The following is a 26,274-nucleotide window of genomic DNA, read 5'->3' on the forward strand; positions in this document are numbered from 1 at the left end:
CAATACGGTTTTACAAAGCCAGGATGAAATATCCCTCAAGACTCTCCACCGTCATTTACTCTGAATCTATGCTCATTAAAAACAACTTATCAATGAATAATTCTGCTTCCAGGTTTTCCTAATATTGGGAAGGGGGTTCTGTGAACATGATTTCAGGCTGCTATGCACTGAGGTACAGGCTGTGCACTGGACAAGAGCATCGTATGAAAGGGAGCATCAGTCACAAGACAAACCTTGTAGATTTAAGTATTTCTTATGACAACTTTCTGGCAGATATTAGAAAATTCTCATTGTACTTAACAAAATCAGTATTTCCTAATAATTTTCTGACTTGATGAAATTAGAACACCACGAAGAAGAAAATCCTTTTACTTTTCTATTTTTCTTATGACTTCATTGAGATATAATTGATACATAATAAACTACACATATTTGAAGTGTACAATTTAATGAGTTTTGACATATGCCTATACTCAGGAAACTATAGCCTTCACCCCCAAAGGTCTCTGTGTGCCCTTTATAACTCAACCATCTTTTCACTCCTGCCTCATCCCAGCAAAGCAGCAGAAAACACTGGCATGCTTTCTGCTGCAGATTAGTTTGGATTTTTTAGAATTTTATAAAAAATAAAACCAAGTTGTATGTATACTGTTTTTCTTGTCTTGTTTCTTGGTATTAACATCATAATTTTGATATTCATCCATGTTGTGTGTATCAGTAGTTTTGGGTTTTCAGGGCTGTGGTTGTGAAGAAGATCGAGACCTGTGATGGGAAGCTGGTGTCCGAGTCCTCTGATGTCCTGCTCAAGTGAACAGCCACAGCAGCCCCTCCCAGCCTATCCATCCTGCTGCTGCCCCAGAGCCCATGAGAAAGGCCCCTGTGCAGGGAAGCACAGGGAACAGGAGACCCACCTGAGGCACAGCCCTATCCCTCAGCCCACTAGGGGAGTTTACTCCCTGGGGCACCCCCCTTGCCCATGCCTCCAGCAACAAAACCATTCAATTGTTGTTTTTTTTGTTTTTTGTTTTTTTTTTTTTTTTTTTTGTCCAAAATAAAACCTCTGCTAGCTCTGCAAAAAAAAAAAAAAAGAAAGAAAGAAAAGTTTGGTGTTTTCTTTTGTTTTGTTTTTTTGACAAGTAGTATTTCATTGTATGGGAGTATCATAATTTGTTTATTCTTTCACTTGTTAATGGACATTTGGGTTATCTACAATCTGGGGCTACTAAAAATAAAATTCCCATGAATATTCATCCACAAAATTTTGTATGGGCACATGTTGTTATTTTTCTTGGGCAAATACACAGAAGTGGAATCACTGGATCTTACAGTGGATATATGTTTAACTTTTAAATAAACAGCCAAACTGTTTTCTTGATTATATCATTTTACATTGATTGCCATCACCAGAGTTATAGAGTTGCACCTGTTCCATATCCTTGCCAACACTTGGTATTACCAACCTTTATAATTTTAGCCATTCTAATGGGTATGTGGTCATATCTCACTGTGTTTTCTTTTTTAATTCAGCAAGTATTTATTGGGTATCCAGAGAATACAAAACAATGTCCCTAATGTGGTTTGGCTCTGTATCCCCCACCCAAATCTCATCTCAAATTGTAATCCCCAAATGTTGAGAAAGGGACCTGGTGGGAGGGGATGGGTTCATGGAGGCAGTTTCTCTTATGCTATTCTCATGATAATGAGAGAGTTCTCACTAGATCTGATGGTTTAAAAGTGTGGCACTTCCCCTTCATTTATGCTCTCTCTCTCTCCTGCTGCCTTTCGAAGATGTGCCTTGCTTCTCCTTCACCTTCTACCGTGATTGTAAGTTTCCTGAGGTGAGGCCTCCCTAGTCATGTGGAACTGTGAGTCAATTAAACCTCTTTCCTTTGTAAATTACCCAGTCTCTGGTATTATCTTTATAGTAGTGTGAAAACAGGCTAATACAATCCCTTTATATATATTTGGCCCTTAATTATTTTTTAAATTTTTTTTTTTTTTTTTTTTTGAGACGGAGTCTCGCTCTGTCGCCCAGGCTGGAGTGCAGTGGCCGGATCTCAGCTCACTGCAAGCTCCGCCTCCCGGGTTCACGCCATTCTCCTGCCTCAGCCTCCCGAGTAGCTGGGACTACAGGCGCCCGCCACATCGCCCGGCTAGTTTTTTGTATTTTTTTTAGTAGAGACGGGGTTTCACCGTGTTAGCCAGGATGGTCTTGATCTCCTGACCTCGTGATCCGCCCGTCTCGGCCTCCCAAAGTGCTGGGATTACAGGCTTGAGCCACCGCGCCCAGCCTATTTTTTAAATTTTTATTGAGGTAAAATATATAAGATAAAATTTGCCATTTTAACCATTTTAAGTGTACAATGTAGTGATGCTAATTACATTCACAACGCTGTTCAAATATCACCACTATCTATTCCAAAATTGTTCATCATCTCAAACAGAAACTGTATCCATTAGGCAATAAGTTCCCATTCCCACCCATCCAATCCCATACTCTCTATTTTCTGTCTCTATGAATTCATCTATTCTAGATATTTCACATAGAAGAATCATACAATATCTGTCCTTTTATGACTGGTTTATTTCATTTAGCACAATATTTTCAAAGTGTATCCATGTTGTAGCATGTGAAACAACTTTCTTCCTTTTTATGACTGAATAATATTCCTTTGTATGTATATACCACACTTTATTTATCCATTCATGTTAATAAACACTTGGGTTGTTTCCAGCTTTTGTCTATTGTTGAATACTGCTGCTGTGAACATTGGCTTACAAGTATCTATTTGAGTCCCCTCTCATTATGATTTTAATTTGCATTTCCCTAATGACTAAAGATGTTGAGCTTCCATTCATGAACTTGGTTGCCATTCATATATCTTTTTTTTCTGTTTTCAGAGACAGGGTCTCAGTCTACGGCCTACATTGTAGTGCGGTGGCTGAATCCTAGCTCACTGCAGTCTTGAACTCCTGGGCTGAAGCAATCCTCCCACCTCAGCCTCCCAAGTAGCTAGGACTACAGGTGCATACCACCATACTCAGCTAATTCTTAAATTTTTTTTTTTATTTTTTTGAGACACAGGATCTTGCTATATTGCCTAGACTGGTGTTGAACTCCTGGCCTTAAGCAATTATCCAGACTCTGCCTCCCAAAGCTCTAGGATTATAGGCTTGAGACACTGTTTTTGTTTGATTATTTGTTTTGTTTTGTTCCCCTGGCACTGGAGTGCAGTGGCAAGATCTCAGCTCACTGTAGCCTCTGCCTCCTTCAAGTGGTCCTCTTACCTCAGGCTCATAAGTAGTGGGGACCACAGCCACATGCCACCACTCCCAGCTAATTGTTGTACTTTTTGTAGACACAGGGTTTTGCCACGTTGGCCAGGCTGGTCCTAAACTCCCAGGCTCAAGCAATCTGCCCACCTTATGTTCCCAAAGTGCTGGGATTATAGACATGAGCCACCATACCCAGCGCCATATATCTTCTTTCGTAAAGTGTTGTTCAAGTCTTTTGCCTATTTAAAAAAACTGTAGTATTTTTTTTTTAAATTAAGCTGTAAGAGTTCCTAATGTATTATAAATACAAGTTCTTTGTTGCATATGTATTTTGAAAATGTTTTCTCCTGCCAGGCATGGTAGCTCAAGCCTGTAATCCCAGCACTTTGGGAGGCTGAAGCAGGCAGATCATGAGGTCAAGAGTTTGATACCAGCCTGGCCAACATGGTGAAACCTTGTCTCTACTAAAAATACAAAAATTAGCCAGGCATGGTGGTGCATGCCTGGAGTCCCAGCTACTTGGGAGGCTGAGGCAGGAAGAATGCTTGAACTTGGCAGGCAGAGGTTGCAGTGAGCCGAAATCGTGCTACTGCATTCCAGCCTGGGTGACAGAGTAAGACTCTGTCTCAAAAAAAGAAAAAGAAAACATTTTATCCTAAGATAGGGCTTTTCATTGTCATTGTCTTTTGAAGATCAAAATTTTCAATTTCAATGAAAGACCAATTCACTGATTTTGTTTTTTTCTTAAGGTCAAGTTTTTTTTGGTCCTGATATTTAAGAAATCTTTTCCAAACCTTTTTTTTTTTGTTTTGTTTTTTTAAGTTTTTTGAAGTATTGTGTTAGCTCTTAAATTTAGGTCTATGATCCATTTTAAGTTAATTTTTTATATGGTAGGATATAAGGTTCATTTTGCCTTGCATATGGTTCTCCCGTTGTTTCATGCTCACAGATGTTTCAGCACCACTTGCAGATTGCCATAATGGGTGGTCCTGTTGATCTGTTTCCAGATCTGGCTCTGACTTACCAGACCCTCAGAAGGATAATCTAGACAGCATTTGCATTCTATTGTTTCCACTGCCACAAATGTAAGAAACTGGTGTCAAGTTTCCTTTCACCCTTCAGACCTTTCTCCCTCACTGAGTGCCCATGATGTACCAGGAAGTCTGTTAGCTGCTGGAGTCATACAAAAATAAAAATTTGCCCTTGCTTTCAAGAAAATAGCACAGAAATCTGCTCAACTCAACTGGGATAATTGTATTTTAATTTTTTTAAGGCGAATTTTTTTTTGCAGGTGATTTTGGGATCAGATATTGAGCAAAATTGAACTGAAACTATAACTCAGGTGGCTCATTTACTTCCATTCTGTACTGATTGACTATTTTCAGAGTCTTATTCCTCAAGTATGAGGACTGAAGAACTAAAAGAGACAAGAATCCCTAGAGCATGCATTGTTATCAGAGACCTTTGAGTATAGGTGATTATTATCTGACTTGCTCTCTGGGATACATTAAAGTTTCCTCTCCTTCTAATGCTTCAACATGAATAACAGCTTGTAAAAGCTCAGAAACAACAGAATGGGAATTATAGTACTGTTGGCCTTCTGAATTCTTACTCTGGTAGTATATTAGTCCATTTTAATGCTGCTAATAAAGATGTATCCAACACTGGGTGATTTATAAAGGAAAAGAGTTTTAATGGTCTCAGAATTCCACATGGTTGGGGAGGCCTCACAATCACGGCAGAAGGTGAAAGGCACATGGTGGCAGGTAAAGGGAGAATGAGAGCCAAGTGAAAGGGGAAACCCCTTATAAAACCATCAAATCTTGTGAGACTTATTCACTGCCATGAGGACAATATGGGGGAAACCACCACCATGATGCAATTATTTCCCACCAGGTCCCTCCCACAACACGTGGGAATTATGGGAGCTATAATTCAAGATGAGATTTGGGTGGGGACACAGTCAAACCATATCATTTCACCCCTGGCCCTTCCCAAATCTTATGTCCTCACATTTCAAAACCAACAGCGCCTTCCCAACAGTCCCCCAAAGTCTTAACTCTTTTCAGTATTAGCTGAAAAGTCCACAGTCCAAAGACTAATCTGAGAGAAGGCAAGTCTCTTCTGCCTATAAACCTGTAAAATTGCAAGTAAGTGAGTTACTTCCTAGATTACAATGGAAGTACAGGCATTGGATAAATACACCCATACCAAATGGAAGAAATTGGTCAAAGCAAAGGAGCTAAAGGCCCCATGCAAGGCTGAAATTCACCAGGGCAGTCAAATCTTAAAGCTCCAAAATGATCTCCTTTGACTCCATGTCTCACATACAGGTCACACTGATACAAGAGGTGGGCTTCCATGGTCTTGGGTAGCTCCACCCTTGTGGCTTTGCAGGGTACAGCCTCCCTCCCCGCTGATTTCACAGGCTGGCATTGAGTGTCTGTGGCTTTTCCAGGGGCACGGTGCAAGCTGTCAGTGGATCTACATTCTGGGGTCTGGAGGACAGTGGTCCTCTTCTCCCAGCTCCACTAGGTGGTGCCCCAGTAGGAACTCTGTGTGAGGGCTCTAACCCCACATTTCCCTTCTGCACTGCCTTAGCAGAGGTTCTTCATCATGGCTCCACATCTGCAGCAAACTTCTGCCTTGACATCCAGGTATTTCCATACATCCTCTGAAACCTGGGCAGAGATTTCCAAACCTCAGTTCTTGACTTCTGTGCACCCACAGTCCCAACCATGTGGAAGTTGCCATGGCTTGGAGCTTGCACCCTCTGAAGCCACAGCCCAAGCTGATTTAGGTGCAGATTTTAAGCTAAGTAATGCAAAGATTCATTCCACTTTCCCACCCACAACACATCAGTTAGCAGGCAGGAGAAAGAGAAAATAAAAATATTGCACAGAAGACCATAGTGTTTTGCCCCAGGGTTGCAAGCATTGATATCTCACCCATTACCAGTTCCCAGTCATTGAATGCCTACAGTGTTTGGTTCTGTTACAGAACAGAACATTTAAAATACTTGACTCTTTAGATTATCAGGCTGATATTCCAACAAGCCAGTACTCTTCTTGAGTGACTTTTTTTTTTTTGGCCACTGTATTTTATGATGTGCAGCATCATAACATCACACTAACCTAACCCACATTTGAAAAAATCACACGAATGTGGCCTAACCCATATTTCAAAAAATGTTGAATTCATTACCAGCATTCAATAATTGGAAAATTGCCCATAAAAATCTGGATTTCCAGCTTCTCTAGGAAAATTGGAAAATCTGGGTTCACATTCCTGTGTGTTAACAATTAGCTAAACTCTAGTTCAGCTGCTCTCTTTAAGACCAGCCATTTGTACTCTACTGTACCCAGAGGGCTTGCCTAATGGCGCCTTTCTTAAATGGCTCCTCCAAGGCAGCGGTTCCTAAAACCTGGCTTCACATTGGAACAATGTGAGCTTTAAAAGTTACTAATACCTGCATTTCACCCCGGAGATTTTGATATAATCCATCTGGGGTACAGACCAGGTATTGAGATTTTTATAGGCTCCTCAGGTATTTGCAATGTGTAGAGAAAATTGAGAACCCCTGTCTAAGATAGAGCTTCTCTAAGTTTAACTTGCACAGGAATCACCTGAAAATCTTGTTAAAATGCAGATTGTGATTAAGTATGCCTGGGATAGGGCCTGGGATTCTGCCATTCGAACAAGCTCTTACATGGTTCCAAAACTGCTGGTCTATGGGCCTCACTCGAGAAGGGTCTAAGCCATTTGTAATTCATGTTGGTTTTGAACCCTAAGATACATTCTTAGGTTTCAAGTCTAATGAAAGCTAATTCTAGCACTCACAATATTGATGTAGCTGGAATGATGATGCCAAATGAGAGTACCCTACCATACTTTGGGGAGAATTCTTTCTCAGCCTGTGGCCACTCAAAGCCTTTCTTGACATTTGGGGGTCCTTGACTTCCTACGGCTGACTTCCAAAAGACCTTCACCCTTATGCCTTGTGACACCCCTGTATCACCCCTTTTGTTGCAAGTTGTACATCTTCTGCTATTTCCAGTTCCTTGCTGGTGTCACTACCTGCCAGCCAACAGTTTGGCCATTACTGATTGAACCGTGGTGTTTGGGTACTTATGTGAGTATTTCATTGCAGAGGTTTTCAATCAGTGTTTCCAGAAGCCCTAGAGTAATAGTTCTGAAACCATAGCATGCATCAGATCACTTGGAAAGCTTATTAAAACACAGATTGCTAGGTTCCACCCTCAGCATTCCTCATTCAGTAAGGACAATTTGAATTTCCAACAAATTTTCAGGAGATGCAGATGTTTCTAGTCCAAGGACCCAGAGGTTCTAGACAGAAGGAAAGGAGGTGGTGCAATGGGCCTCTTGGCCTTGTTACATGACTTGTTACCTTATAGCAGTTGTATTTGGGGATTCTAGACTAGATATTTTTAAATAAAAAGATTATTTTTAAAAAAGCTTGAATATTGCTGTTTTGTTGCCTTTGCTTCTGTTTCATAGAAATCGATTGAAGGTGAAAATAAAAATGCTAATACTAGTGATATGGGGGGGAATATCATCAGTTTAAAACAAATGAAATACTGAATTTATTCAGTATATGAAAAGAGAGCCTTATTTTCTTCCCTTGGGACACTCTTCATACTTATATGTTCAAATATGATGAAAAAACGTAAAGGAAATACAACGTACGCTGGAAATAAATCACTAAAGACTGTGTCTAAATGAGGAGGTGCATTTGGGAATTTTATTGATTTTAGGTTTGCGGGTGAAGAGAACCCCACTGTAATAGTGCATAAGGCTCTTTCCAGCTATCTCCAAAAAAAAAGTTATCTCTTGCTAGAGATAACTAGCAAGGTTTTCACTGTTAGAGTTTGTTCAGAGCGGAACCTAAAGGAAATACTGTGAAGGTCACAGCAGTTTCATCTCAGCTTATTGGATTGGATCAAAGTAATTCTACTGCAAGGCAAGTTACATCACTTCATTTACAGACAGAGAATGCATGAGGTCCTTCATTTCACACAGTAGGTGTGAAGGAGGTACCTTGGTAAATTTCATATTTGCTTTTAGATAAAGTGTATTCTTAAACCTGATGTGGGTAGCTGCCTGTTTTCGTGTCGCCTCTTCAAGAGACAACTTGGAATAATAGAAACACCAGTGTCTGAATAGCCTAAAGAGGAGCTTACTTTTCTGTTAGGCGAGTCACCTTTAAAAATGATATTTTTTAAGGATGAGCGATGAATTTTAGGACGTTCTTCCCTCTACTTCCAACGCCCACAGGAATAAACCACCAAATTCAACGTTTTACAGAGGCCAAGTGCTTAGGTTTTGTTTGTTTTTAAAAGAGTTTTCTTGCAAGGAAACTGGGAGGGAACTATAAAAGGGCTTTAGGCACGCAGGGTGGGCAGGTGCAGGGCTTTAAGTTGCAGAAAGGAGAATCTGGAAAGAGCTTTTAGGAAGCAGATTCTCACATGTTTAATATGAGAGTGGCACACACGGGGTGCTGGCATTCCATCTTATCATCAGTGGAAGGTTTGAACCAACATCAATTTTTTCTGGAGCAATTTAGGTAATTATTACTTGAAGAATCTGCATTTCAAAACTAACACCTTTAAGAGACAATGTAATTCACCCGAGCTTCCCTCCGAACCCCTCCTGCCCGCCGCCACCGACCCCGCGAACGCCGAGGGGCCCGTGGTCTGCCTGAGTGACCTCCATTTGCTCTGTCATCTCAGGACTGGAAGGCATCAGCGTACACCCTCAGAAAACTCTCTTCCCTTCTCGTGGGTCCGCCTGGCTCCCGGAGGTGGCGGTGCCAGACTGCCGGAGTCAGCCAGCGGCAGGCTGCGGGCGCCCGTCCCTCCGGTTCACCCTTTCACCCCTCCTTCACCCCCGGAGCGCCAAGCGGGTGGCGCGGGTTTTCCGCCCACTGGGGAGGCGGTGCTGGCGAGGCCAGGAATTGCAAGGCCTCCCCGCTTTGGCGAGCTCCGGAATCCGAGTTCTCCCCACCCCAGCCACTCTGCTGGGGCGCTAGGGGCTCGAAAAAGCCTGGGGTTGGCTGCAAGACACTCGGATTAGAGACACAGCCAGCCTCCCGGGAGGTCTGAACTTGTCTTCGACCTCCCCGAACCCCTCCGCCTCTGCGCTGGGAGACGCCCAGCAGCCGGGCCGGCCCGGGACGCGCAGAGCCAGAGCACTCCGCAGCAGAGGCAGCGCGCAGCACCGCCGCCCGGGGCATCCCCGTGGCTGGGGGCGGAAGGCGAGGGCGGTGGCAGGAAAGGTCCGCCAGGCCGGAGCTCGCTCCCCCACCGCCGGCCGCCGGCTCGGAGGCCGGAGCTGTGCGGGCGGAAAGGGGCGGAGCCGTGGGCTCTGGTTGGTGTGGGCTCGGGGGCGGGGCGCGCGGGGCCGGGCCGGAGGCGGGGCCAGCGCCGGGCGCTGGAGCTGCGGGCGCACGGAGAGGAGTCGCGAGCAGCTGGAGCGGAGTTGGAGGAAGCAGTGGCCGCGGCGAGGGCGGCAGGCTAGCGGTCGGAGACGGCGAGCACAGATCGGGCACGGCCGGCGGGTCGCAGCCGGGCTGGAGGCGCGTCGGAACCGAGCGGGCAGGAGGCCGCCGCTGCAGCGCGGGCCCCGCAGAGGAAGGAAGCCGGCAGGCGGGGGAGGTAGGCAGCGGTGGCCCCGGGTGTGTGTGCTCGGGCGGGGGAGGCGGTGCATGTGTGCGCGGCTGCCGCGGCTCTCTTCCTGTCACTGGCAGCCGCTTCTCCTTCTGCAGAGCCCCAACGGGGGGAAGCTGGCCGGCCACTGGCCCTCCCCGCCTCCGGCATCTCCTGGCCACCGGACAGCACTCCCCCCTCGCGCTGCCGGCGTCCTGCGAGATCCCGGCCATCCTGGCTCCCGTTTCCCCTGTCCTCCTGTGAGCTGGTTCTGCACGCCGCCGGTCGCATTTGCCCCCGGAGTTGCCGGCGAGCTCGGGCTTCCCCCAACCCTCCATCATCGCACACTTCCGAGGGTCCCTGCTGTCGCCTTGCTGCAGTTTTCCGCGGCCCCTCACCGGAGGAGAGCGCCCTGGCCGCTGCCTTCGTGTTGCGGGAAGGAGCGCTCCCTTCGCCCGTGGTCCTCCAGCTGCACCCAGGGTCGCTGCCCCGGCCCTTCCCGGGGCGGGAGAGGCGGCGGTGGTCCGCAGAGCTAGTCCCCTAACCCCCGCCTTCCGAAGTTTGCCGCCCTCCTCTTCCGGGGTGGGGGAAGTGCGCCTCGGGGCGGTTGGTCGCTGGGGCCCTAACTCGGCGTCTAGTGCCAGCCAAGCTTGGGCAGGTTGTTGGAGGCATATTTAGTGGGGTCTTGGAACAGCCCGGAAATCCAGCTTTTTGGAACGTGGGGCGAGACGGGAGGGACCTGCCCAGCAATATGGAGCCGGCTGGGGAAAGCCAGGGAGCGTGCAACCCGGAGCTAAAATATCGTGGGCAATTCTCTGGAAACCACAGCTCTTACACTAGTGAACTCTAACCACAGCTCTAACCTAAGCTCAGAAACTGCCCCCCAGATCACAAGACAAAGAGAACAGAAAACCTCTGGCCAGGCACTCCTGTACAGAAATACACTTTGGGAACCAGAATTGGAGCCTGAACTGCAAGGGTATACGCAGAATGGCTGTTACATGTTGAATGCAGAATGTATGTCAACTGGATTTGGGGGAATTCTTCTGTTTCCCGGGGCGCTATTAATACCGGAAAGGTCTCACTTCCACCGTTAATCCCTTGAGCTGCAGCGCTGTTGGTGTCTGCTCTTTATTTGGGGGCTTCATGAATTTAGGTTTTTTTTCTGTTCTTTTCCTCTTTGTCAGCCAGTGCGAAGTACCAGTGGATAAAGCAGTTCCGGGTTTTGAATGCAACATAAGATTGTCATTTTGGTGTGATGAGGCTCAAGATTTAGTAATCAGGCGGGATATTCACAGAGCTTATTGGTCAAGGCTTGATGTGGAGTTATATTTTAATACTTCATTAGTTCTGTTACGTTTTGGCAATCTTAAAGATGGTTAGATATTTGGTAGGAAGGGTTGGAATAGGCAGATAGGTTCATTTCTTAAGCAGGCTATTAGAGTATTAGATCGTCACAGTTTGAATTACTAGGAATTTGGTGACTTCTGCACAGAAGGCCACAAGTATCTTTTAACATTGAAAAGGAAGAAAAAGCAACTCACTAGCTATAACTTTTTGACAGATTACACTGTTCTTGAAAAACAGTTTAGAAGCAAGCAGATAATAGTTTTCTTAGGTGCAAAAGTTGAGTAAACTTTGGGAAGCAAATGTTTCTGACCAGTATAAAGAAAATAAGAGTAATGTGGTGTGTGTGTGTGTGTGTGTGTGTGTGTGCGTGCATGCGTGCGTGCACGCGCGCGCACGGCTAAAGTTTGGGAAGAAATGTTGGTTCAGAGTAAAGGTTTAAGTTGGAAAGGCCAGAGGATGAGGCTCCCTGCCTTGCACAACTGCTGGGTAATGTCACTGCTTGCCTCTTCAGCTTTTATATGCAGGTCATACTGCTTTTTCCAGAGAAGTGTATATAGATTTTTATGATTGGAAGAAAGTTTAATGTATCTGATACTGGCTTGCAAAGTGTAATGTGCATTTACTTTTAACTTTCATCTTGACTTGGGACCTGTTCTTAGTTGCATAACAACTCTGCAGTGTACACACTACTATCTGATGTTTTATCTGCTTTTTTAAATCTGCTTTTTAAAAATGAGTCTTTTCATATCCATGATGCTGTATAGTCAGTGTAAAAAGCATTTTATTTCCCACTTATTAAATGTTTTTTCTTTAGCAATTTTTTGAGTTTAAATATACTAAGCGCAGGAAATCCTCACAGAATAAAGTTAGTTTTGGGAAACAGAAGTGGAACAATAAGTCATGGGAATACATATTTTGATTATTGACAGTGATGATGGTGACATGCGTTTATCTTCTGGTAATGTCAGTTTCACCTAAAATGATTTTTGAAGGACTTTGAATTGTAAATGCAAACCTACTCAAACTAACCAAAATTTTGTACCGTTAAAAGTGTTGGCCATTTCGTTACATTTTTCCATGAATGTCATGTAATTTTTAGGTTGATATGTTGATTGAAATTTCCTTTTTTCTCTTAGGTCGTTCAGGGGAGTATTGTAAAAAGGCATCCAGTCTGAAAGATTGTTCACATGATCATTAAAATAGGAACAATTCTAGTTCAGCTTTTATTGTGTTTGCATTTTGTGATTTGCAAAATGCTTGTTTTATTGAATAAAGAGATGGTGAATGAGCAGGCTGAAAAAAAATTGATTTTTATGCTCAAGTAGAATATAGCCAGTTGAGATAATGTTTGTGTTGGGTTTTAGAATTCTGTCACGTCAAGGCATACACAATGCAGATGATATTGTATGTTTCATATGGGCTCCTCCAGCTCTCCCTCTTGAAGGGCACAGGGTTTGCAAGTGAAGGTAAGAGAATGAAGCATTTTAATGAAGCCCTGGAAGCCTAGAAAGTTAGTTATCAGTGGAAGGAATTATCAAGTTAGTTTTTACTTTAGAAAGCAGAATATAAATTATATCACAGCTTTTTATCAAAAACCTAGGTTGTAATTAATTTTCAAAGTATTCATGTCATTTACTGCATTTTCCCATGCCTCCTTTACATACACCCTAATGTGATTACTTGCCATGATTCTACCAATACTTGTATGGAGTTACTTGCCTAAAAGACTAGCAATTAATGGCCATTTCATGTACATTAAGCCACATGAGCTGAAAAAATAGACTATATAATTACTTATAAACTTGTCTGTTTGGCATTTATTTATTTAGGTGTTAGGTGTTTGTTTATTTGAAAGACTGGAGTGATTGTAGTATAGCATTACTAGAAAAAAAAGTCTACTGTAGAAACATCTTTGGAGATTTTATTCTGCTCACATTGTTTTCCTTAAAGTAAATCAAATACATATCCACAGGCACCTGTAGTCAAAATAGTTGTCAGGTTAATGATCATCCAACAGAGTACTGAAGTCACAGGAGTCTGGCCAAAGTGTGAGGAGACTCCACCAGTGGGTGCAGTGAGCTAATAAAGCCAAGGCATCTGGGCCAGCCATTCCTTGCCTGTTGTCTTCCTCCCTGGATGTCCCAGTGTCCCAGCCTGGGGTTCTGCCCCAGGATCAAGGGCTGTACCATGAGCTACTTGTCTCTACATCCTGGGGATGCGCACACATGGACACATCCCTTGGCCTCTCCCAGGCCTCCTTTGTCCTGACCTCTGCGGAGCCGTCCTCTACCCCAGGTAAGGAGAGAACTACATGGGCAAAGTCCACACTTAGCCTTTATCTATTTACTCCAAAAGGGGTTTAAGACAGCAGGGAGTTTTATTTTAGTTTCATTCAGGATTCATTTAGAACTGTTTGCGAGTTAAGAGGCAATGCAGAAGAAAATGCCTCACAAATGTTTGTTCCTCTGTTAAATCTGAATTGTATAAATGACAGTAGGTGACATTCAATACTAATAGAAATAACAGTAATATCATAGTTGCAGTTTACTAGCTATGTAACTTTAGGCAAAGTAGTTAACTTTTATCTGCTTGTTTTCTCATCTGTAAAATGGGGATAATAGTTGTACTTAGAGTGGTTGTAATGATTAAATGAGTTGATATATGTACAACTCTGAGAACTTTGTGCCTGGCACATAGTAAGTACTATGTTGGCATTAATTATCCTAAGCTCCTATTATCAAGTATGGAGCTAAGTGTCATTTTGTTAATCCTCATAGTGACTCTGTGAGGTGTAGGTTTGCTTGTATCTGTCTCACAGATGATAAAACTGTGCCACAGAGAGGTTTAAGTGACTTTCCTGAGGTTACATATTTAGGTACTGATTGGGGCAGCTGCTTGAATCTGAAGCTCAGTGTTCATACTAACCTTGCCAAGAAGTTTACAGAATAGCATCTTTTTTTTTCAAAAAAAGAAAGACTTAAAATCATCCCCTTCAGTCTTCTCATTCCTGCCCCCTCAGGTCCTCTCCATTGTGAGGATGCAGAGAACCAGAATGATCAGTCTCATGGCCTTTTCTGGGTGATAGGATCTGTCCCTTAGGTCCCAGAAGCTACGTCACCCTTTCTCCCAGCCTCCGCGTAATGGCTACTGCGTTCCAAAGCGTTGCCATCACCTGGGCCAGGGTCATTCCTCTGTGTCTCCTGCAGTGCCTTCCCATCATGTTGGCTGCTTTCTGAAGAGCCCTGTCTCCTTGTTGTGTTACCTGGGCTTGTGCTACCTGTTCTCCTCTCCCTCGCCCCATAAACACAACACCAAAAGGGCTTGTAGGTGAGAATTACAGCCTATACACCCTATTTACCCACACCACACACCCAGCCCTGAGCATGGCAGCATGCAACACATTCTGTTTAGTTGGTTGGTTTGTAAATGAATTTGATGTCTATTATTTGGGGTTAATCTAAGCCCATTATTTTCATTTTATTTTAATTGATATAAAATCCACATACCATAAAATTCACCCAAGTTCATCATTTCAAATTGAAGGCAATTTATTATGTTTACTAGGTGCTATGGGTTGAATGTGTCCTCCAAAACTTACATGTTGGAAATGTAATCCCTAATGCAATGGTGTTGGGAGGTGGGGCCTAATAGGAGGCTGTGCTCTTATGAATGGATTAATGTCATTATGGCAAGAGTAGCTTAGTTATCTTGGGAATGGGCTTGTTATAAACTCGAGTTTGGCCCCATCTTGCTGTCTTGCCCTTGCAAGAGGAGGGAGGACGAAGGCCTTCACCAGATGCCAGTGCCGTGCTCTTGGACTTTCCAGCCTCCAGAACCAAATATACTTCTGTTGTTTATAAATTATCCAGTCTCAGGAATTCCATTATAACAACACAAAATGGACTAGGATATTTTAATTTTGTTCAGCTTGATTTTCATGATTTCTGGGACACCATGATTTGGAAGGTAAAACATTTTTAAATAATGATTTTTTAAAAGACTGTATGAATTTAGGTGAGGAACTTGACCTAGACTCTGAGCTAGCACACTGAAGTTAAAAAGACGGAATGTAGAGAGATATGGGCTGTGGGCCCAGGAATCCTTCCATACCCTCCTGCCTTGGTTGAAGACCCATTTTGCTCTGCCATCCAATGCCAAACTTTTAATTTCATTGGGAGATAGAATCACATGACTTGGATATATTCTTGATCAATTTAATGTGATTTAGAAATATCCTGTATTCCTGCCTCTCCATCACGTTTTCCAGATTCTTGCCATTTCTAAAGGGGGAATGGAGTAACTCAACAAAGTCAGAGAGGGTTTTTTGTTTGGCTCTTTTCCAAAATGCCTATAGGTTAGAGGGTTACACACAAAATCTACTTTACAGCAGTTGTACTTTAAGTAGCTTTGGATTGCTACTTGTCAAACATCAGAAACAATTTCATTTTGGGGAATAGAAAGAGAATTGCTCTCTATCTTAGCAGGGACAGAAAATATGCTTCTGATTAATGGGATTGCAGGCAGTCATTAGAAGGATTGAAAGACTGGAGAAAAATTCCTTAAAATTTTGAACTGTTGCATATGATATTGTATAAGAGTAAGTTAGTTTACTTGTTCGTAGGATTCCTTTATACCCTTTGTTACAATAACTTATGCATGCACTAGCTTGGAGCCTATATCAAAAAACTGCCTTGGTTATTTGAAAATATTACATTGTAGATAATGTTATCTACATATAAAAAACCTTTGCTATGTGAATAATCATGTCACAACTGGGTGAAAATCGTTCAGTGGACAGGTATATGTAGCGAAAGAGAATGGAGGCATACTAGAGTGAATCTGAGGAAAAATCCTGTTGATCTGGATAGTTTAGGCTCCAAGTCCATCTCGGTGCAGGGGGTTGGTTACACAGGTATTGCCAAATACCTCAAGCTGCTGGGTGCAGTACTGTGAAGAATTTGAGGATGAGAGAAAAGAGGACTTCCCAGTCCTCTAAATGTAACAGTCCTTGTGGCAGTGCCATATCCCCCCAGGTAGGAGCTGAGTTGTTGGAAATTGTTCAGTGGAGGGGCCTGGGATAGTGGCAGGAGGCAGAGGTGCTAAGAAGGATACAGGTGGCAGAAGCTAAACTCATAGAGCAGAAATAGGCAGGATTCCAGAAGTGGGCAGCCTTCCAGAAGTGGGGTGCCCAGTATTCTTTTATTCACTAGTTTATGGACTTCTTTGGCAGGGACACATTTTAATGAAGTCTCTTTGGAAGAAAATTTGCATGGCTGAGATGCTGGGTTTTGGAGTTGATGGAACTGCTGCCGAGTTAAAATAGCTTTTTTATGTGTGCAGGTAGTGTGAAAGAGCCACATACACTATCAGTAAAGCCGCTGTCTGAGAGAGTTGAAGAGGCACACAGACAGTTAAGGTTAATCAGAGTGATCAGCCTGTGTAGGCCAGGAATCTGCATCATTGACACCAAAGCAAGTTGAGTTCAGGCAGTAGATGCTAGAGGTGTTAAAAATGGGACTTACAGAGTCAGACTGCCTGGATCTGAATTCTAGTTCCTCTTCACAATTGCTGAGTATTATCATGACAGAGATACTCTCTGTCCTATGTTAAGTGAGACTACTGATAGTACCTGTTTTTATATAGTTATCTACACACACACACATATATGACTATATATATATAGTCAGCATCATCATATCATCTAATACTAATTGGAGCTATATGTGTACAAACTCAATCATCATCATCATCACCCAATGCTTAACTGGAGCTTTATGTGTATTAACCCATTCAATCCTCAAGAATGACAGACATCAAAATGGACATGGCAGTCAGGAGAAAGTGTACAATGTGCAAAAGAGTAGGGGTGGCTGCCTTCTCTATCTAGCTAAGGGCTCTCTACACCTTATCACCTTGTGGTCCTGTCCCCACCCCAATGACTTGTCTGCTCTCCTTTTTTTTTTTTTTTAAAAACAACATTGCCCTCAGACCACTTAATTGACACTGACTAATGGCTGGCCTTGAATTAATGTCTGCATCAATGGGTGGATGCCCTGTTTGTATCCGTCTTCCTGGCCTTGCTTTGGGATCTCAGAAGACAGAAATGGTGTGTTCTATTTACAATCCTAGAGTCATAGAAGATTTGTGGTTCTTTTTATCAGATGAGGACCCAGAGTTCTGCACAGGGTTCTTCTTACACACAAAGTAAGGTTCTTCTTACAGGTGGCAAGGGAGAGAGAGTTTGTAGAGACCTTTAGTTCTCTGTCACTTCTGACAGGGATTGCCTCTCTAGTGTCTAGCCTCTAAAAAGTCATCATGTTCCTTAGGTTTCTATTTCCCTTTGCACAAATTTAGCCTCAGGCAGAGTCAAGCACAGCTTTTAGGTTTGTAAAACCTTGACAAGACCTGGAGCCTTTTCTTAATACAGAGCCCCCTGGCAAGGAACAGCTTCAGAGGTAAGCTGTGGGCAGGGGCTTGCTTGATGGTTCCTGGGGGATTGAAGATGGCGGACAGTTTGTTCATTATACTTCCCATTCTATTAGGAATCCCACCAAACTGGCCCACTGGGTGGCTGGAATAAAGGAAGTGCTAGGAAGCAGCTGGCATAAAGATCTACCCAGCCTACTGGTCGAGGATTTTTTTTTCCCTAAAAGACATACATTGCCAGGAAAAGCTAACAAAAATTTCAAGGCAGATTTGGAGGAATTAAATTATTCTTAGGCATATTGCCTGGTTTCTAAGCATTTAGGGATATGTAAATGTTCATGTTCTTTAGAGGTCTGTGTCTCTTTTGTACAGAGTACATTAGTACTAAAAATGAGATTTGCTAGTTCTACATTTTCATGTGAATTTATGCAGTGAATATTCAATTTGATTCTGGATCTTTCAAAAGGAAAGGCTTTCTTTAAACAAATAATATGGCTTATTTTTCTGATATGCTCTACTGGTTGCTTTAATTCTTTTCTCCGACAACTGAAATGCAGAGTAGAGTACTGTCCCCAATTAATATTCTTGTTCCACAAAGACTTCCAGTGTTTGTTTTTGCTTCTTTTAATATGTAACTCTCCTAAGTGTGTTATTATATTACAGCTAAGAGGCTTTAACCATGTAAAGTTGAATACTTTACACTTCTGAATGCCAACATAACAATTAATCTGTGATTAGATTTTGCTTCTTAAGATGCCTCCACTGACGAGTGCCTATAATATTAAACTTCTAAAGTGTTCCACTCTTTAAAACTTATAAAAGCTCTCTTTGATATAGCCCACTGAAATTCTGTGGCTATTGTTTTTATTGCTTTATTGTACAGCCAGCTTAACTGAAACCTTTGGGTGACTTTTACTCTTTATAATAAAGATAACATTGAGAAATGCCTGGAGTACAAAGTGTATATGTGTACATGCCGTTCTCAGCCATCTACTCTGACTTAGTAACTCTCTAATTCCCTTGCCTCCACTATGTTTGAGAACAAAAAAGAAAAACACTTCCATTTCCCATTTCCTCCATCAAGCTCTCTTTATAGAGTGATCTGCAGCAGCCATTGCTACTTCCTCTCTGATATTTTTGAACTCCTTAAGACGTTCTTACTGTCCTCACTACTGGACTGGAATCTGCGTGATGATTCCATCATGGGCGAAGCCCCAAATTATTTCGCCTTGACTCAGTCTCTCCTGTCTGGATGCCTTTGTAGGATTTAGTCTTAGGGATCACATTTTCCTATGAACTCTTCTTCCTTGTTTTTGGGACGTTGTCTCTAAACCTTGACTTTCCCTCCTCAGTTACATACATTGAACTTCACTATTTGGCCCTTGGATCATTTTTTTTCTTTTTAACTTTTAATTTGTCCTTGTGAGCGCTTCCATTCCATTGAGTTCAGCCTTGCCTAATTGTGGCTGATTGCCAAGTCCCTAGTGTGTTTCCTCTTCTGAATCACAGACCAGGGTTTTATCAGCCACTAGCACACTTGCACAGGGGCGCCCAGAATCATCGTCAGCACATCAGGTCACCTGGCTTCTCTTTGCCTGATAGTGCTACAAACTCTCATTCACGCAGGATCAGGAGTCCTTTGCTCCTCTCGTTCTCGCCCCACATTTAAGCATTTGCCACATCCCACATGTTCTTTCTCTGCAGTGTTTATTTCACTCCTCCCCTTTCCACACCTGCCACCTCGGTTTGTGTCCTCACTGCCTCTTGGCCAGACCTCTGCAACATACCTTTCTCACACATTGTGGTTAGACTGATGTTCCTCAAGTGCAGCTCTGATCCTATTGCTCACTTTTCACCAAGCCCTTTCAGTGTTCCACATGGTGGACTGAATCACTCACAAACTCAGCATGGGCGTGCATGATGTCCTACAGCCCCTACCTAAATCTCTAACCCCAATCCCACTGCTCCCTCTTTGGCTTCAGACTGCCTGTTCTAGCTCTTCTCAGAATATGACATTTTCTTAGTCACTTCTGTAACTAGCATCTCACCACACATTCCGTTCTGTCTTCAGATTCCTGCAGTTAGTGTGCTTTCTCCCTCGTTTGAACCCTGTAGTGTTTAGTTTCTGCCTCTCTTATGACATGTACTAGTGTTGCGGCTCTTTGTGTACTAGTCTTATCGCTGAGACATTGCCTCATGCCGACACTCCTCCCCTCTGCCCCCGCCCAGTGTTCTTAGAAGGCAGCAACTGCCTTACTAATCTTTGTTGTGTATATTGTGTCAAGCAATAGCACACTGGCCTGTGTCTGTCTGCCAAATCGATTAAGTACTTGTTGAATGGAAGTAGAAATTCCAATTAATACAGATGGCAAAGTGTGGTGTTCATTCTTAAGTCTCGTTTTTTTCATTCCTAGGTGAAGCTCGTGTGTGGAGTGCCACGGTACAATCAGACGACAGATGGACAGTGTGACAAAAGTGTCAGAAAGGATTGGGCCTCGCTGTGAGAGTCAGCCTGGATTCAAAGTGTTGACAAGTTGCTGAAAAGGAAGCCAGTGGGAGGACTGTGGCACGCAGAGGAAGTGGAGCCCTGTCTTCGGTCACACCATTGATGGAGGACAGATGGACAGCCGTATGGCCAGTCACCTCTCCTCTTAAACCTTTGGAGAGTGGTCCTTTGTCCTCTGCTGGACACATAATAGGAATTCTAACACACTGTCTGAATTCACTTTTCATAAAAACGTAAAATCAGACTGCTCTGTACAGCCAGGCTCAACTGTTGCATGGTAGCAGATTTGCAAACATGAGTGCTGAGGGGTACCAGTACAGAGCGCTGTATGATTATAAAAAGGAAAGAGAAGAAGATATTGACTTGCACTTGGGTGACATATTGACTGTGAATAAAGGGTCCTTAGTAGCTCTTGGATTCAGTGATGGACAGGAAGCCAGGCCTGAAGAAATTGGCTGGTTAAATGGCTATAATGAAACCACAGGGGAAAGGGGGGACTTTCCGGGAACTTATGTAGAATATATTGGAAGGAAAAAAATCTCGCCTCCCACGCCAAAGCCCCGGCCGCCTCGGCCTCTTCCTGTTGCACCAGGTTCTTCGAAAACTGAAGCAGATGTTGAACAACAAGGTCAGTATTGATAAGTGGTTGCTTAATGACTCCCTTTCTTTTTCTTTTTAAGGAAAAGTCTGAAGTTTGGGTTGAGTTGTTATGTTCTGGGCAGAAGTTATCTTGGCAACTACACCTGAATTGATGTGTGGTGCAAAAAAGCTTGGTCAGTCATTACACAACCAGAAATTTGTGTTTTTGACACCCAAAGGAAATTCTCATTAGAGCATTTCAGAATTCAGATTTTCAGATTAAGAGTGGTCAAGGGGTATAATGCAAATATTCCAAAATCCAGAACAACATGAAATCTACAACACTTCTGGTTCAAGGCATTTCAGATAAGGAATACTCCACCTGTGTGTGTCTAATAATAATTTTGGGAAAGTGGAGGGTAAGTCTAATGTAAGTATGTTTAACATGATTTGTATGGAAAAATAGAGAGAGTAATAAAATGACCACAGAACTCAGCTGAGAAGAAACCATTGTTTTTATAACCCGGTATCTACCTCTTGGTTTCCTCTCCAGGATCGCTGTGGGCAAAGCTGAAACCCAATCCTATAGTTAGTATAAAAGTAAAGGGATTTCACTTCCTTTGTGGGTAGTGTCATTTGTAGCATTAATGCCTATAGTCTGGTTCACCTTCATGAGGGGAAAAAACATTCACTGAATACTTTTCTTAAATGGAAACCACCTTCATTCAAAAACCACTTATTGCTTATTGGAGATGGTCCATACTTGCGCTTCGGGCACAACTGTGTCTTTAAGGTTTATCTTCTGTTTGGTTTCACACAGAGACAAGCCTTATGCTCAGCTTTAGTGTTATCAGCTTTGTCAAATACCGGTTTCCTCACTAGTAAATCACATGCATTTTTCTTTTTTCTCTGGTAGTCTTTTTTCTTAGGATCTAAGAAGGGAATGGGAAGGAATGTTTAAGATGGGTGGGCCAAACTGCAGTAGTTATATATTGAGGAGACCTGACTGGCATCACAGGATATTTCTGGAAGAGATTCTGGTACCATTAATAAGGTGTTATGCCTTCTTTAATGTTGCCTTTTTCTAACACAAGTGAATAAGACAATGAGAACTGAGAAACAGAATGCAAGGGTAAGAGCTGCCTTTCAGTACTGAGTAATAATAGATTGGGAATATTGTGTTAAAGTCAAGGAATTTATTTATTTATTTATTTATTTTTATTTATTTATTTTTTTTTGAGGCGGAGTCTCTCTCTGTCACCCAGGCTGGAGTGCAGTGGCGCGATCTCGGCTCACTGCAAGCTCCGCCTCCCGGGTTCCCGCCATTCTCCTGCCTCAGCCTCCCGAGTAGCTGGGACTACAGGCGCCGCCACCACGCCCGGCTAATTTTTTGTATTTTTAGTAGAGACGGGGTTTCACCGTGTTAGCCAGGATGGTCTCGATCTCCTGACCTCGTGATCCGCCCGTCTCGGCCTCCCAAAGTGCTGGGATTACAGGCTTGAGCCACCGCGCCCGGCCAGGAATTTATTAATGATACCTGAAGGGAAGCCCTTTTCTTTCCCACACCCAGCCCAGAAGGGATACTTATTTCATAAATGTTACACTTTATAATGTTCAAATAATATCTTTTATTATATTGTTCAAAAGCCAAAGTTAATTTTGCTTTGCAGGTGAATCAAAAAACCATGACTCTCCACACATACATAAGTGATTTTGTCAACCATTGCAGCACTTAGCAGATTGAAGATACATATGTATAATCGTTTTTCTCCACCAAGTTATATATTTTTCACCTTTTATTTTTTTAAGTTAAAAACATTTTCTTCAGTAGGCTAATTCAAAAGAAAAAGTGATTTAATTTTTCCCAGAATACAGAGCTTTACAGAATCATAAAAATATCTCAGTTGAATTAGAGAAGATTATTTACAAGGTGGAATAAGGGCACCTTGTCAAGAATAGTTACAAAACAATTTTATAAAAGCAGTCTTTCAGCAAAATTGCATTTGATAATTGCTATCAGGTGTAAGTTTCTTTGGATATGGTGTACAGAAAAGCAAGTCTTTCCTTATAGAAAAAATCATTTTCTCTTTTTATATCCTAAACTATTTTATAATGCTTCCTTTCTCATGTAATGTGATGACAACTGAGATTTTTAGCAGCTTTTCCATTTTTCTTTAATACATGGAAAGGTGGAGTGAAATGAAAATTTTTAGCAGAATTCAAGAAAGAGACCCATGATAATGGCATAAAAGTATTAGAGCCTGAATATAAATGAGAAATTAGGAATAACTGAAAGGTTGAAAAGAGAGTGGGCGGGGGGGCCGTGTGGGGAGTATAATACTAAACATTCAATTTTCTAGAAATGTTGGTCTTGTATTCTCATTTAAATATTCCTACGAAGTGCGAATTCAATAGCTCCTATGAGTTGCATGTTGAATTGATATGGAAAGTAGTTATAAGGATAAATGGTATATGTTGGAACGTATGAGACTGGTTTCTTTTGCCTCCGTTTGTATTTCTTTGAAAAGCTTTTGCGGTGACAAATTGTATGAAGGCAAGAAATGATAGTTCTGTTCTGTTCTTACTGTAATTGAATTCTTTAGTTCTTTTTTTTTTTTTTTTCCTTTTAACACCCTCCACCTCCACCTGACTTAGCCAGTTTTTCATGTTATGCTGTGTTTATTGCTTTTAGAAGGTTATTCCTCACCAATCCCCCGCCCCAGGTCTAGGATTTGTTTTGTGGACTTGGCACACCTCATTAATGGGCAGCAGGGTAGATAGAGGGTGTGAGGACAGCCTGCATGCCAATCGTGTGTCTGTGTCCTGCTGAGCCTTGCTATCCTCTCTGTTTTTGAAAGGAAGTTGTCATTAGACTCTGGCCAAAAGTACATTCTGTGAGAGATTCCTCCCTGTACGATAGAGTCTTACTTTTCTACTTTGCTTGTATGTTCTTGGAAATAAAGCTGTGATGTTTTACTTTTTGAGAGAAAGAGTCAGAAACCCTTAGGAAATCTTATATACGGCGCTGTACTTTCTTCCAATACATTTTGCATGCAGTTTTTTAGGAAGCCCTGGCATATAGATTGAATGAATTGTTCAAATTGGATAATCTTGGATGTTTTGGGACTTAAATACATTTAGTAAGCATGGCCTGAGTCCTTATTTTGCGCTAGAAAGCAAAGATAAAAGATGAAATTAAGACTCAAGAGCCAGCGTGCCCTGAGATGCTGTCTCATGCCTCTCTTCCACCTTAGAGCTGTGCTTTGTCCCCTCTGCTTGGACAGCTCTTTCCCTAGACATCTGAGACTGACCCACTCTCACTTCTCTGCTCAAATCTTTCTTCTCATGGAGTCTGACTCTACTCACGATATTCCATGCTGGGACCTACCTCTCTGCTTTTGCAAATCATTGATTATTTAACCCATGATATCATTTACTTATTATGTTTATTGTTCATTGACTATTCCCTCTGTTAGATTTTTAAGCTCCATAAGGGGAGGGATCTTTGTGGTCATCCATTATCCTAAGTATCTAGGACAGTGTGGTAGGTTCCCAGCATGCTGGTAAACATGAGCTGCTGCAGCTCATCATCTATTTCACTTTCTGCATTGCTTTTGAAATTGACCACGTGCTCTGAATGTCATGTGCAATCATACAAAGCTTAATGGCCCATCTTGTTTTAGAAAATAACAGCTTATTTGTTATCCACATCCTCCACATCTGAGGCATTCTGCCTTGGCCTTCACCATTGCCTGCTATGTCTCCAGAACTCTTCATTTTCTTCCCAGGGCCTGGGACAGGTAGTTCTGCTGGTGGGAAAGTGGGTTAAGCTGATAGTGCCTGCAGTCACTTAAGTCAAGTGAGTACAGGGTCTGTCCTGGCCAGCGAGTATCCTCAGGGCAAATTCTGTGCCCTTTCTCCCACCCTTTTATCTCCTTCCCTTTGCATGGGGGCTAAAATTGCCAATATGATGATGACATTTCATTTTTCTAGAAACCAGTAGAGCCCTATGTTATGTTCTTTGGAGAGAACCTCTTGCATGCTTTGTTTGGATAAAGAGTGTGCTGGGTGTACAAGGTGGGTGTTACATGCTCTTAGGTGAGGCAGCTATTGAAAGGCAATCTTCTGGCTTAGGCTGCTCAGATCCTGGCATCCCGTCCCGCTACACACAACCTCATTCAGCCAGGGTCCTATATTTTCTCTTGTACACAAGGAAATGAGTTGATGGAAAGTGGGGATCTAGGGATATGGGAATAAAAATATATTCCTCTGTCATATGTAAGCCATACCAGTGAGGCTATTTCTCAGGACAGTGGTTTTAACTCATACTTTGAGATCCTTTAATTAAAGTCATGCTAATGCAGAATATTTAGACGAGTGAGTCTGTGCCCATGTTAGTTTGTGGAGTGCACTGAAACCTGCTAGCATAAGAGATTACTTACTGCATCTTCACCTCCATCCTGACCTACACAACCCTCGCTGGCTCCTCCTGCAGACTCTGACAGTGGATTTCAGCTGGTTTCAAACGTAAGACATAAAGCGTGCATTTGGCATGGCTTATGTTAAATTTTGATCAAAATCGCTTCTAAACAGAAAAAAAAGGCCGCCATTGGCGTTGGTTTTCATGGTTTCCTGAGGCATGTTATTGTTACATTTTTCACATTCAGCATTCAAGTGTCCCTTCATGGTTGTTGTTCCGTGTCCAGAAAGCAGGGCTGCAATAAATCACAGACGTTGATACACTGTACAGAGGTCACAGAAAATAGTGACCTGATCCAAAATTACACACCTCTGCTGAGCCCGTTGGTCATAACCTACTGCTGTCTCCTTGAGGCAAATAGTGGTTGTGCAAGTTATTTGCTTTGCTTCACAAATTCCTGCCTTTATGAATTCTGTTTTCTTTCAGAATATACTTTCTCATAACATTCTTCACCTTCCTTCCTACTTAAATAAGCCTTTGCTGTGAACTTGGAGGTTTGTCTTGTTAAGCCCAAGTGATGGGGAAAATCACCCAATTTATGGTGCTGACTGCTCGTTCTGCATCTATCAATCACTTTGTTTTTGCAAGAAAGTTGTGTCAGTTACAGGATCTTAGAAGATAAGGGCCTTTGAGCTCTGTCTCTAACTTCTGACCAACCAGAAAAGTTCATCAGGACATTATGGAGATTTCTACCCAGGCATAAAAATTTAAGTGTTGGCCCTCTGTGTTTCAGTAGGAAATGAAATATATTTCTAAAAGACGTAATGAATATAATTGATTAAAGAGTGTGTCTGGAAAAAACAAATGTGCTAATTATTTTGAATAAAATCAAATTAGCCTAACCACTTATCTTAGGGTCAGAGAATATGTCATTTGCATATTAAATTACGTATTGCAACACGGTTCACCCTCTCATGAGCATTTATTTATATTCTCATTACATTTTTGATTTTTTAAAAACATGTTTTCTGTTAATTTTAGTTATTTTGTTT

General features: G+C 42.4%; 1 protein-coding gene across 2 annotated transcripts in view; it reads left to right on the top strand.

The window, feature by feature from the left end:
• Window positions 1–9,882: 9,882 nt before the first annotated feature.
• PIK3R1 (phosphoinositide-3-kinase regulatory subunit 1) overlaps window positions 9,883–26,274 on the top strand; it is an 85,120-nt gene continuing 68,728 nt past the window's right edge. Inside the window, exons 1-2 of one of the 2 annotated variants that reach the window (XM_025387431.1) lie at window positions 9,883–9,950; window positions 20,132–20,851. In XM_025387431.1, coding sequence (XP_025243216.1) covers window positions 20,518–20,851 — 334 coding nt within the window. In that variant the 5' untranslated portion in view covers window positions 9,883–9,950; window positions 20,132–20,517. Of the gene's footprint in view, window positions 9,951–10,487; window positions 11,816–20,131; window positions 20,852–26,274 lie in introns of those variants that run through there. The other variant, XM_025387432.1, reaches the window with a different exon arrangement.

This window comes from Theropithecus gelada, chromosome 6 (assembly GCF_003255815.1).
Source record: "Theropithecus gelada isolate Dixy chromosome 6, Tgel_1.0, whole genome shotgun sequence".
NCBI lineage: Eukaryota > Metazoa > Chordata > Mammalia > Primates > Cercopithecidae > Theropithecus > Theropithecus gelada.